Source organism: Podarcis cretensis (genome assembly GCF_951804945.1).
Source record: "Podarcis cretensis genome assembly, chromosome: 12".
Classification (NCBI taxonomy): domain Eukaryota; kingdom Metazoa; phylum Chordata; class Lepidosauria; order Squamata; family Lacertidae; genus Podarcis; species Podarcis cretensis.
The window spans coordinates 11,103,344-11,117,315 of record NC_137181.1 but is presented as its reverse complement, the minus strand read 5'-3'; the positions used below and the strand labels follow the sequence as shown (position 1 = coordinate 11,117,315).

Sequence of the window (13,972 nt, the reverse complement as noted above, 5' to 3'; positions counted from 1 at the left end):
CTCCCTGCTCTCCAGCATATCCCCAGGGAGGGGAATCAGACTCAGACAGAAATGTATCTACATGTTTTATTCCTGTCTTCAGCAGTCATATAGAGAAAACATGTCTGCTCTCATCAACAAACAGAGAGAAACTCCAAACTCCACCCATGTACATCCTGTACAGGTCATATGACACACACACTGAGCTAACATCCGGTGCTCAGTACAGAATGGACTGCCCCTTTGTTTCCATGGCAACAGTCACACACATCCTGTTTGGCTTTCCAGCCACAAGCAGCTGACTTGGCTGCTGGAGCCTTTGCTTGCTGCAGCATTGCTGCTTTAGAATAACAGGCAGTACCCTACCTTGCTAGCCCAAAAGATTAAGCTGCATAGCCACACTGCAAATTATATTATGCTCCCCCCCTCCCACGTTCAGTTGAACGTTGAGGGTACTTTAAGGTAATTTTGGGCTATAAGTGCATAGGTATTCTGAGCTGGGTCTTTCTTTATTTTTTGCCCCCTGCGCACCCTTGGCCTTGGTAGAAAAGCAGAACAGTCAGTTGTTCATTCAGAGATAGTCATCCTCTCCCCTTCTGTAGCAGCAGACCAAGGCCTTTGCGTTTAAGGAATAAATGCTTCCAGATGGCACAAAATCATCCTGGCAGTTGGCAAACTTGGACTGTTCTCCTGATCTCTGTTAAAAAAAAACCACCCAACAATGTAGTAATTGGATGTAAAGTAATAAATGTTCTCAGAGGGCGTTACTGGCTTTGCATGCCTTTTTTCTACATATACCCAATCTGATACCCCTTTCAGACTTTATTCACGCTGACACAACCCCAGTTGCATATTGGATGTGCAGCAAGCATACAGCTGAAGTGGCATGATTTGTGCTGAAAACAGTTGTGTTTTGATGCCCATTCTGCATCAACAGGTTTCCTTCCCTCTTAGCCTGGACATGCTAGAATTGAAAGGGTAGAGAGGATGTTTGCCTACCTGAAGCAATCATACCAGAAAGCATCCTTGGCAACTAAAGCTAGAAGTCTACCCCTTGCAGCCTGAGCTGCACAAAAGTTGCTGGCTTTAGTAATGCTTTAGTAATGCATTCTTTCATGTCTTGTCATCTTAACACCATAGCCAGTCAGGAGCTCCCTTATTCTGAGCCCGAGCAAATGCACACGAAAGCTCATACCAATAACATAGTTGGTCTCTAAGGTGCTACTGGAAGGAATTTTTTTTTATTTTGTTTCGACTACGGCAGACCAACACGGTTACCTACCTGTAACTAGCTCAGTATTGTTTGCAGAGAGTGGCAGCAACTCTCCAGGGTTTCAGGCAGGAGTCTGGAGATACCAGCAATCTAACCTGCAGGAAAACAGGAGCTTAAGGATGAATTGGACGTCGTGTGTAATTCACTCCTAATGCCCTTCCCTTCCCAATACACCTAACAGAGGCTGTGCCGCTCTTTGCAACCCAGAACTGTTTGCCACCTAGACCCATTAATAAGAATTCATTGCTAGATGGGAGGAGAAAGATACCACGTGAGTGCTGGGAGGAGCTATTACCTCTGTGGGTGGTAAAGGGCAAAGAATTACCTTAAAGAGAGGACTCTAAATTTGACAGGCATGGCACCATTCTGGACCCTTTGGAAGCCTTTTCTTGCTTTATAGAATGTCTGGATTGTAAGTGCAACCTTTGTTTGATTATGTTTATCACATGAACCCTGTGATTATGGGTCTCTATAGCAGGATACCTTTTCAAAGTAAAAAATGCCCTGGGTTAGATTAGATTAGATTAGATTAGATTAGATAAATTTATTGTCATTGTCCGTATATACACAGTATACACAACAACGAAAATCAAACACCCAAGACCGGATTCACATACACATTTGCACGTATCTCCAACACTCTCATCCTATTCAGACATAATCTATTAAAACATACATAATCCAAAATATAACACAACCTATTAGAAGCATAGCATAACCTAAAACCTATCTCATTCCTTACTACTCACTGCTTGCTATTTCTTACAACTGGCCCTGAGATCATTGTTTAGTGCAATCAGAGCTCTTGGATAGAAACTATTCAGAAGGCGTGTGGTTCGTGTTTTCATTGTCCTATATCTTCTGCCCGAAGGCAACAGTTCAAAGAGGTTGTGAGCAGGATGGGTGGGATCTCTCAGGATATTGTGTGACTTCTTCAAGCTGCGAGACGTGAAGATCTCATCCAGGGTTGGTAGTTGGAGCCCAATAACATTCTGGGCAATTTTAATTATTCTCTGTAAGGCTTTTTTATCCATTCCAGAGCTGCTCCCATACCACGATAATATACTATAGGTTAAGACACTCTCAATGGTACTATGATAATAGGACAGAAGTAGGTGCTGAGATAGATTCAATCCTCTGAGCATTCTCAGGAAATACAACCTCCCCTGCACCTTCCTCACAACCATATTAATTGAATGAAAAAGAATATTTAACACATTCCAAATAGAAATGCCCCTTTTTAGAAGACACTAAGATTAAAAATGACTTGCTCTGTTGTTCAAACAATTAATTAAAGAAAAGAAAATCTCATTCTGCTTGTTAAGTGATTCATTGTTTGTGTTACATCCTGTGGTATATTTGGTCTTCGTGCCTAACTGATCGAAAAGGAAATTACATGGCTATATAGGGTGTTTAGCTTTGATTTAATTTATAATTGATGTCATAAATTCTTATTGATGTCATAAATTTTAAGGCTTTTTTTTGCATGTGCCAGTTGTTTCCATCTTTGGTATTTGGTGAATGCTTATATTTTTTTTAAAAAAAAGTAAAGCTGAGGAGTGCCAAAATATATAAGATAGTTGGGTTCAGTTCCCCTCCTTGTGAATTTCACTGAGAAAATTGGGGAAAGTGCCCATTCCAGCCTACCTTGCAAGTTTGTTGTGAGGATAAAATGCGAAAAAATACATTACGACTCCCCTGACATATATTATTATTTTATTGAGTGCTATATTCAGCCTCAGGGTGGATTATCAAATTAGAATTAGCTATCAAAAAATGGGAATTAGCTGAAAATAATGCCCAAAGGGTTGGCACATTTACTTTCTCTGTTCTACCCCTTCCCCTTATAAGACTTGCTTTAGGCTACAACCCTGAACCCACTTATCAGGGAGTAAGCTCTGATGAATTCAATGACACTTTCCTTGTGTAGTTTGACTCTTCGCTTTGTTGCCTGCCAAGCTGACCCTTTGGGTTGAAAATAGGAGAAAACAAACATTTTAATAGCAAACAAATAATAAAAAAAGGTTATTCTGAGAATGTCCCCCATCCTTGTTTTCATTCCAGTGTTTACAGGAAGTGGTGATGCCTGTGCCCGAGCTTTTAATACCAAGACCGGCATCCTGCAAAGAGTGTTCCGAGGTCACAAGCTGGTTATTAACTGCATCCAGGTGAGCCTCACAAAGAGCAGCTGCACAACACTTGGCTGTAGCTCTGTGTGTCAGGAATGGTTTGGTGTCACTTCCTTTACAACCGCTTAAGGGTTCCTTCTGTTAGCTATTAATGGCAGGCTGGGCCATAGCTCACTTTTATAACACATGCTTTGGATGCTGAAGGCCTCAGGTTCAATCCTTAGCATCTCCAGGTAGGCTAGAAAAGAGCATTGAAGAGCCCCTTCCTGCTGGTCAGACAAGGCTCAGCCAGATGGAATAATGGACTGACATTGTTACCTAAATTCATCAATTGTTGTGCAATGATGGATGTGGACAATTCTTAAGAAAAAGGCTCTACTGGGGGGGGGGGGTTGTTTCCTTGCTCATAGGGTCACCCTGTGAAGTTGATTTGCTTAGACAGCTTTAAAATAAGTTCCAGACCCATCCATGGTGACTGGATCCTAAGTTAATTCACAATATCCAACCAAATGTTGCTTAGGCAACCTGGGGATTCAAGCCAGCCCCCGTAGACTTCATACCTGGCTGCTTGCTATAACCCCAGTCTGCAGGCTCTCAGTGAGCTAAGGCACATGCAAAAAAGCTCTTTCACCCATTCCTCCCCAGTAAACAAAAGTGGACTCTTTAGCTGAGTCCTCTCATAATTATGCACCCAACATGCCTGAGATGAAGGCCAAAAGCTTCAGTCAGAGTGAGCAGCGAGAGAGGCATTGGCTGTGCTCTTCTGTTATGCACTCACATTCGTGAGCCAAGATAGGCACATGGCAGTGAGCAGCTCCCTGGAAAAAACAACACTCTATTGCTCTTTTGTGCTGCATGGAGTGGGGTGAGTCAAGAGCCCTTTGTTTTTTGGATGGTGCCCGCAGGAAGTGGGAGCCAGGAGGTCAAGCTAATGATGCCTCTTTAGGTTTCGTTACATTTGAAACACTTCGTTAAAAATTACTTAGGTTTTTAAGTATAAATAAAATTAGAATTGCATCTCCTGCCACTAACAGTTTGAAGCTGGGTTCACACACTGACTCTGGCTGGGTGTTGTGTCTGCTTCTGAGTGGTAGGCATTAGCAGACCTCCTCTGCCAGACTTTGTTCCTTCTGTGCTTGCCACACTTTCTTCTTCTCATGATGCTGGAGGCAGGGTGAGGGGAAATAAAGGAGTACTTCCCGTTTTCTTTGTGTGCTCCCTTTGGTTGCACATGAACAGGTCCTGCCTCTGACAAAACTGTGGGTGTCTTTTTACCTGTCACGTATCACAGATGTGGGGAACCTTTGGTGCTCCAGATGTTGCTGATCTACAACTCCCCTGAAAAGCATATTTGGGGAGGCAGTGTGAAGGTTGGGGTGTGTGTCAAGTTTTGCCGAGGGCTAATCAAAAATGGCATTGAGGGCCACATATGGCCCTTGGGCCGCAAACTGAACCACCATACAGTCATACCTCGGGTTACAGACACGCCAAAACCCAGAAGTACCGGAATGGGTTACTTCTGAGTTTCGGGGGTCGCGCATGTGCAGAAGCACCGAATCGCAACCCATGCCCCACTCTGGGATTGGACTCGAAGGAAGGGAGAAAACCCCACTCCACAAATGGGTTGTACAAAAAAAGGAACAGAGAAGCTGCCTCTTTGCTTCTGTGTGCTGTGTTGTGACTATGGTTAAGCTGTCCTTTTAAAATACGGCACTTTTGTTCCAGATTCACAACGAATTACTGTACACGGCCTCCCACGACGGCACGCTAAGGATCTGGGACATACGGCAGGTCAGCAAGCGGAGCAAGAGGCGCTGGAAGGAGAGGTCGATCCAGGGCAGGCGTTCTCAGAAGGGAAGCCTGTCTCGGCTCTTCAACAACAAAGTGGGCTGCATGGTGCACCAGGAAAACAGGGGGGAGCAGGAGGCCGTGGAGCTCGTGTGATGGCTGGGCTGGTGCGAGAGGACAGGAAGCACCCAGTCAACTACAGAAGGGAACGCCTGAGCCAACTGACTTACCAAGCCAAATGCAGCCTGTAGCTCATTATACTGAGCAGGCCTATCAGGGGCTCAAATTCCATGTCCTGGCATTTCTGCCCACCTGCCATAATCAAGCATCTGGCTGGCCACAGCCTTGTATCCTGGGTGGGCTGCGTTCAGCAAGGTGGGTCACAAGCTGTGTGGGCACGATCCTGGCCTGATGAAATGGCAACAAAAAAGCAGCAGGGAAGTGAACTATGACAGATACCTATTTCATGATGATGTATCTATTCTCGTGAACATATAGAAATGCCCGTTTTGTTGGCCTACTGCATCACACACCATTTGTTGCCTACAGAGATGTCTCATCCTGCACGCTGCAGGTGCAGATTTCTAAGCAACTGGGCCCACAGAGCCAGTACAACTAGGAGCCGCTCAGAAAGAGGGGGCAAGGAAGACTCAGGGGTGGAAGCCAGAGCTTTAACAGGTCAGTCATAGGTTAGGGAGCCTGATGTCATGTTTAGGTGGCGTGTCACAGAACAGAGGTATATGGTAACTCCCCCCCCCCCATTTGCTTTGTGCCCAGACCTGGAAAGGTATTTAATGGTACATGCAGGAAAAAGCAGTTGCCGTGCATTGGATGTGTACTTAATGCCTTGTTAACAACATATTCCCATTCCATAATTTAACACCAGGGGAAACTGCTTCTCTGGGTTTTGCAGCAGAGCCAGCTAAGCAGAGCACTGATTACTGATGTCTGTAATCCCTCGTTCTCCTCAGAGCAGTTTTGCAAATATTTGCAAATGAATCATGCTAAATGGATGGATAAGTTCATGAATGATGTGGCACTTTTACAACCTCCCCCCCCCCCCGCTCCCCATAGAGCATGATGCGTATGCAAAGCATATTGCATCCAAGGTGGGATCACAGCCACCCACCAATCAGCACTTTGCACAGCTGCCTTTCCACTTGGGGAGCCAGCACATTTCCACATCTGCACTAGGCCATGGCTTAGTTTAGTGTGATGTGCAGAAATTGCCATTGTGGTGGGTTGTGAGCTTTTGCACTGGCCTCTCCAGGTGGCCCTTAAACAAGAGTTTGATCTACAGATGAGCATATTCAGCTCCAGGCCACAAAAAACCTCACTTACTGATTTGTTTTTCAAACTTCTGTTGAAAGCAAAAGGCTCTTAAAAGCAAAACTGGGTTTCAGGGCGAGAGGTTTCTGGCAACTATTGGGAACTGGAAAATGGTTGGGCTTGTCTTCACGAGGATACGGCTGGAGCAAATCGGTCTGCTTTCTATCAGGGTAAAATATGGAGTGTTTTTTGTAAGTGGGTAGGAGATACTTGTGATAATCTCCATGGGGACTGGTGATGGAATGAGGGTCTGACGTAAGCTCTTTCAGAAGTAAAGGTGTGTAGGTTCCTTGGTGGCAGAAGGAGCAGGGAGATAAATTTCCTGTCCTTCACTGGAGAGGAACCCTTGCAGCAAAGATGTGTGTGTGAATGTGTGGAATATGGGCCCAGCAGAGTGACTTGGAACCTGTCCTTGAGATGGGACATATGTGGAGTGGAAGCTGTGTGAGCTTCTTTTCTGTTCATGAAAGACAAAGGAAGTAGAGTCTAGCATGAGGCTTTGGAAGATCTCTGTTGCTTGTGCAGCTGAGTTTCTCCACCTGGGGAAGCAATCTCCTACCCTGGTTTTCTCCCTTTGATGTTTGTTTAGATAACCACTGAGCCATAAATATGTAACTATGATGTTGTGGATTTTGTTGTAGCAGTGTTTAACTGAAACAAGTACTTTAATCACTTGTGTGTGGCTTTCTTTGTTGTGTAGCATACCGAGCCAGTGCCTGTGACAAAAGGGGGGGGGTAATAAAAACTGTCATAGAGATAACACTAAATGTGTTCATTTTTTCCCTTTTGGACTGATTTTAATGACAGCAGGAGAAAGGCTTCCATATTCCAAAGCATTGGCATCAAACAAAAGTTTAACACAAGAAATATAACTGGCATAGGGGAGAAAAGGCAGGCAGCAATTTTGTAAGTACTGGCTGTATCTGCGGTTAAAATAATTTATAATTCCTCTATCCCAGGGACTGGGAACCTCTGGCCTGTGGGCTAATCTTAGCCCACCAGGGCATCCAAGTTGGCCTATAAGACCATTTTCCTCTAACCATGCACACCTTCCCATCAGCTGACATCACTCATTATATCATCCGATGGACTTAAATCCTGCATTGGCTGCATGCGCCTGTTACCAGCAGGGAACAAACACATGCAGCCAAAGCAGCAGGAATTAACAACCCTGCTCATCAACTGTGTAGGGTTAAAACCTGTTCAGTTTGGCATTGTGGCGGACAGCCAAGTTGAGCAGGATTTAACCCCAGCTCAGCTGATAGTGGGGGTTAAATCCTGCTCAGTTTGGCAGCATTCCAGCCAAACCCTTTAATGTTTCAGGAAAGGGTTTGCATGGAAATCCCTGCAAAAGCAGAGGGGGAAATCCTTCCTTTTAGCAACGACTTGCAAGGTGCTTTGAAACCCAACTTGGGGACTTCCAAGCACCTTGCACCTGATGTCATTGTGAGGTGAGGTGGTTGGCAGAAGAGCAGTCCCATCTTCTGTCAAATTTGGCCCACAAGGCTGATCCTATACCTCTAAACAGCAAGTTATATTGCTAGAAAGCCAACTCAAGAAGGCACTGCTGGTGGGTGGGTCAGCAGGAATCACTGCTTTCCTCCCAAAGCTCATTCCTGGTGTAGTGACTTGAGAGAATGAGCTGTGAGGCTGCTGGTTCACAGCTCTCAGCCACAAATACACTACCTGGCCCTGTTAGTTCAACCTCAGTCTCCTCATCTGCAATAACAACACTGGCTTACTTTACAGGTCTGGTGTAAGGATTACTGCAAATAGTGTATGCAGTGAAATGCTTTGAACGGTGCAAGCGCTATATAAATCTGAAGTGTGTGTATACTTTATCTATAATCCTCTCTCTTCACTAGACTGAATTAAAAAAAGCCAATTGCTAGCTGACCAAAGCAGGTTGTGCATTCACCCATTGCCCCTACAGTGATCCCAATTGGTGTCCCCACTGCTACCATTCCCACCCCATAGTCCTAATCTGGTTCCCTCCAGCAGCTTTTCGTTTCAATAATAATAATAATAAATCATACAATGCCAAAGCAGGTGACAAACCTTGCTTTCAGTTTGCCTTTAATGAAACAGCCATTTCCTCTAATAACAACTCAGGTGGGCAGTGCTGAGGGAAATGGAGGCAAAACAGAGGAAGCCAAGAATGGAGGTAGCATCATGCTAAAGGGAAATCCCAGAGGTTGGCAAAAGTTCAAAAAATACATACTGGTATATGAATTTTTTTTCTTATGCTGGTCTGTGACCGTAATAAAGTTCATTCATTCAGAAGTGTAATTCATATATGGGGAAAAAACCAAGAGGCTAAATATCCCTAAATGAGAAGAAGGCGGGCATTTGGTATAAGTTGCACAAGAGCTCCCTTGCAGCTGATAGCTTCCTGGAGGGGAGGGCATGGGCCAATATTTTATTTTTAAATGACTGGATTACTTATTATTATTATTATTAGGTTGCAATCTTGATAGGGTTTGAGCAAGGATGAGCAGCAGAGTTAACTGGGCACAGGAGAAAAAGGGGCGGCAAGGGAGACTGTGGAGTAGTTCAATTGACTTCAATAGTACCAGTCCTACAGTGTCAGAGAGTTGGCGGGGGGACGGGACGGCTTTTGAGGCTTCCAGCCAATTCTTCTGCCTGCTCGTTTGGGGTGGATGAATGCATCTTTTATTTGCCTTCCTGTTCCTGAGCAGATTACAACATTCTCACGCTTTTGCCAATTACTCTTGCTGTGCAAACTGCAAATACTTGCACAATTCTCTCCAGCTGGAGTGGCAGCTTTTGGGGTGCTTTCAGCGTTCCAAGTAAAAGACCAAGGGCTAATGGCTTCTACACTAATTAGCTCTCATAGTACTCATAAATGTGACAACTCTACAAATTTTTAAAACTTATTTTTAAAAAGGAAAGCCAAATGGCACGTGGTAGGTGCTAATGGAAGGCTTCCTTACGAAAAGAAGCCGCTTGCGAGGCGTCTCCCCATTAACGTTTCAGTGGAAGACAGGAAGCTGCCTTACATGAGTCAGACCGGCGGTCCATCTAACTCACTACTGTCTACACTGACTGGCAGCAGCTCTCCAGGGTTTCAGGAAAGGAGCACTCCCAGCACTAGCTGGAGGTGCTATGGACCTTCTCCACATAAACTCTTTTGTGAAGTAGGGCAGTATTCTATCCATGTTATCATCATCCTCAAATGACAGAGGCCCCCTGAAGGGCTCATGTTCCCAGGTTGAATCCAGGCTGCTTCAGTTTGGCACATTTGCCCAGGTGGGTGCTGAGCCCCACTGACCAAAGAGCCTGCATGTGCCTTGACTGCTTGCCTGCAAACATGGCAGCTCCCCAACATCTCCTGATCTCATTCCTAGTAATCCCCTCTCCTCACCACTGCCATCTGCTTCTCCTGGGCCTTCTGGAATTGCTTCTTGCCCATACCCTTACTTACAATACCCTATGGTATAGTGTAATTGAACTAGCCCTGTATTCTTATTATTTATTTTAAAATTTTCCCCATCAATCAACATCCACACGTTAGCTTTGTTTAAACTTGCTTACACTTCTAGATGCTTGATTTGCTCAGGATGGTGTTTCAATGGTATAAACATGCATGACAAAAGCCATTTAGACAATTTCCTGTTCCTTAATTTCAACAGTTATGGCTTCCTGCAAAGTGCGCTGGGAACTGTAGTTTGTATAAAGGGTGCTGAGAATTGTAGCTCTGTGGCAGCTCATTACTCTCAGCACCCTTAACAAACTACACATCCCAGGATTATCTGGGAGACCATGGCTGTTAACAGTGAGATATGAGCGCTTTAAATGTATGGCATGGATGACAAATCTTTTTAGGTGCTCTGGAGCCAGGAGGCCAAAGCTTTAACTCACATGTTTGGGGCACCGGCTTCCACTGTCCCTGAGGTCTCACCGCCTTCAATTACTGTTTGTCTCTTCCTCATGCTGCCAGTCAAGAGGCCAAGCCTTGCTGGCTCCTGCTGCCTATGCATAGGAAGTGTCAACAAGAACAAAGGAACTTGGGGACTTGTACTTCTTGGGGGAAGATGTCACAGGGTGGCACACGTCTCTTTGTCTCTCAAACTACAACTTACCCTCAGTTTTCTGCTCATATTAACAGGCTTGCAAGCCTGGGTAAATCACGACCATTGAAATTGTTATTTCTCTAGCCAACCATCAGTAAATATTCCCGGGGCAGTTGACAAATTTATATATACAGTGGTACCTCCGGTTGCAGATGGGATCCATTCCGGAGGTTGGGTCAGATCCCGAGGTTTCCGCAACATGAGGACTGCTTCTGCACATGCGTAGCAAAACCTGGTAAAATACTTCCAGGTTTGCCGCGAGTGCATCCCGAAGTTTACATAACCAGAAGATTACGTAAACGGAGATACGACTAATATAAATATACACACACACACACACACACACACACATACACACACACACACACACACACACCAATATAACACAATTAAAAACAAGCTGTAAAAAGCAAGAAGTGTCTTTACAACAGACACAGCAAGCAAGCAAGCACAGTTCACAGCCTGTACAGTGGTACCTCGGGTTGAATACGCTTCAGTTTACAGACTCCACTAACCCAGAAATATTACATCGGGTTAAGAACTTTGCTTCAGGATGAGAACAGAAATCGTGCAGCGGTGGCGCAGCGGCAGCTATTAGCTAAAGTGGTGCTTCAGGTTAAGAACAGTTTCAGGTTAAGAATGGACCTCCAGAACGAATTAAGTTCTTAACCCGAGGTACCACTGTATTTAAAACACAGTTAAGAAACCAAACACCAAAAAGGCTACAGAAAAAGTGTCAGGAGCCCCACTTCCTCTCCACCACTATGGCTAGGCCTTTCAAGAATTCATAAAATGAATTTAGTCTCCAAGCAAGTGCAGATACTCTTTATTCTGTCTGTATGGCTGAAAGCATAACAGATAACCAGCACATTGTCTTCCCATCAGAAAGTGCTAGTTAGGTGTCAGGACAATGACACTGGTAGGAGGAGCTGCTACATCCCCCCTTATCTGAGAAGCAAATCTCATGTGCCTGGTACTTGTCCTCACCCAAATGACTGTGTTCAATCATAAAGTTGCCACCCAAAGTGCATCCACACATTTCAGAAAAACAAAACCATTTTCTAGTCCTGTCCCTTGGAAAAGTGAAGTAAGGTGCCTAATGTGCACACAATACATCCAGGTTCAAGATCGCCTTCTGATGATGACCAGCAGACTTGGTTTGTGGCTTTTGGGGTGTGCCTTGAGGGGAGAATGATGCTCCGTGACCTGGCTGCCTGCCCCTGTCCTGACCAAGCCATTTTAATGGCAGCAAGTTAAGTCCAGCGCAGCCTTAAGGAGCATTATCTCCAGAACAGGAACCCTGCATTTCTGTCTCATATTAGTTAAAATACTGAATGAATCCCGGCTGACCTCTAGTGGCGAGACAGCAACTTATTTTTCAGTTTGGGAAGGTCTCTTCAAGGACCAAGGTTTTTATCCTGTGTCACAGGAGGAAAGGTTTGGGTGCAAGAACCATCACATCATAAAAACAGAAGTTACTAGATCAGAGGCAATAATTGTAGTTCTTCATTAATACTTAAAATGTGGGTGCCAGTTAAGATCATGAAGCTTTATTGCTATATAAACACGTTTGCTCTCCTGGTGCCTCTTGAATCTGCCCCTAGGAGACCAAACTGCAGGAGACTTAAGGAGGCAGTGACTAACATTGCAGGGCAATTTACTCTGAGATTTTTTGTGGTCCAGGGATTCAGAAGCAGAGTAGCAGCTGGAACATCTGTGGAAAAAACTTGTATACATATTTGCCTCTTACTAGTTTCTTTTGCCTATTTTGTTGCATTTTAAATACATTGGAGGCTGCCTTCAGAACTAGGACTGCTAGGCAGGTTAAAAAATAGTGTCTGCCATGTTTTTACCAACAATTCTTTATTCCCCTTGTTTATAGCTGCAAAAACTGGTGTATACATAAATGCACATGAGATTGTGTCCACATCACCACTAAAACCAGGAGTTCCCTGTCTGGTTATCAAGAGGGGCTTAAGGTGAGGTCCACAGTCACACCACCAACTTGGCCTGGTGTGTTGTATCCAGGATGAATTCAGCAAACGCTAAAAAAAAAAAAGTCAGGTGACATCACCACTCAATCCAATTTGATTGGAAGGATAAAGGAGGGGAGTGATTTGTAAGCCAGCAGTACAAGGAAGAATCATACCACATTGCCAACCCTGTCCAGATCAAAACCACCTACAGGCTCTCTATGGCTGCAGTTTGCAAGTTAATTTTCCAAGGTTTGCTAATCAGCAGTGAGCACAGTGCAGGATGATTTACTGAAGACACAAATTTAGCAGTTACGGGATACTGCAAAAACTGGAAAAGGTGTTTCTTTGCATGAGATCCCACGGAGCCAATGATGGCATGATTCCAGTACTGAACTGGATGGTTTAACTGGTTTAATACAGCATGGCGCTTGCCTTTGTACTTTTAACACACTTCTATTTTTAAGGAAAGAAACCTTAAATTTTGGAACTACTGGACAAGCACAGCCTAGACTAAAGACCATGTCACAGGCTGTGCGTAACACTAAGCCAAATTATGGCTTGGCAAAAATGAGCATGTGTGCTGGTACCCAGAGCAAAAATCACAGCCCTTTCACTCCTCCCCTTGTCCTGTTCCTGCCATATTACCCAGAGCTAAGGCATGGTTTGGGCTTGGTGTTGTGTGTGAATCCAAGTTTGTGGTTTGTTTTAGATTCACCACTAGTGGTTTGTTTCAGGGAGACACACCTCAAGTCTAGGTTCACTCACAGCGCTAAACCGAACCACGGCCTAGTGACCATGATATTCGCTCTGAGTGCCTGGCATGCTTGCTCCTTTTTGCTAAGGCATGGTTTGGTTTAGTGTAAGCGAGGCCACACAATTTCCTTCTTGAACAGGGTTAAGCATGGCAGCTCAGGAGAACCCACCAGCCCATTTCTAAAAGCTCTGCTTGCAGTATTTCTTTCATTTGCATTTTGACGACAAGGGGAAGAGATTACAAAATGGCTGCAATTGGACCCCCTTGAAACAGTCTCTTAAACTGATGTACTGCAACTGAAGTTCAAGCACATGTCTGGCTATTTGTATAGTATGAATATGCACACTTGCACCACTTTTCCAGGGAAAAGCATCAGCAGGGAAAAGCAACGTGGGACATTGCCCAAGAGCCTCTTCCTTTAAAGATAATTAACTTCAGTGCCTACCACTTCCAAATGGGCAGTCCTCAGCTTTATGGGAAAACTGCAATAAATGTGATGGATGCGTGGGGTTTTTTATTGGTTGTTACTGCATTATTGAAAAAAAGCAGGTCTTTAAAGTCCATGCACCATAGATTTACAGCTGGCTCTAGAATACAGGATGCCCAGAAAAAGATCTATAAGAACGGACAAAATCTATACACTTAGGTCT

The 13,972-nt window shown here is 44.5% G+C and overlaps 1 protein-coding gene across 1 annotated transcript in view; it reads left to right on the top strand.

The window, feature by feature from the left end:
• The window catches only part of WDR86 (WD repeat domain 86), a 46,450-nt gene extending 32,871 nt beyond the window's left edge, over nt 1-13,579 (top strand). The window contains exons 8-11 of the mRNA XM_079946990.1: nt 3,317-3,420; nt 5,107-7,684; nt 7,764-12,583; nt 12,691-13,579. Of these exons, the coding sequence (XP_079803116.1) occupies nt 3,317-3,420; nt 5,107-5,325 (323 nt within the window). The 3' untranslated portion in view covers nt 5,326-7,684; nt 7,764-12,583; nt 12,691-13,579. The remainder of the gene's footprint in view (nt 1-3,316; nt 3,421-5,106; nt 7,685-7,763; nt 12,584-12,690) is intronic.
• The last annotated feature ends 393 nt before the right edge of the window (nt 13,580-13,972 follow it).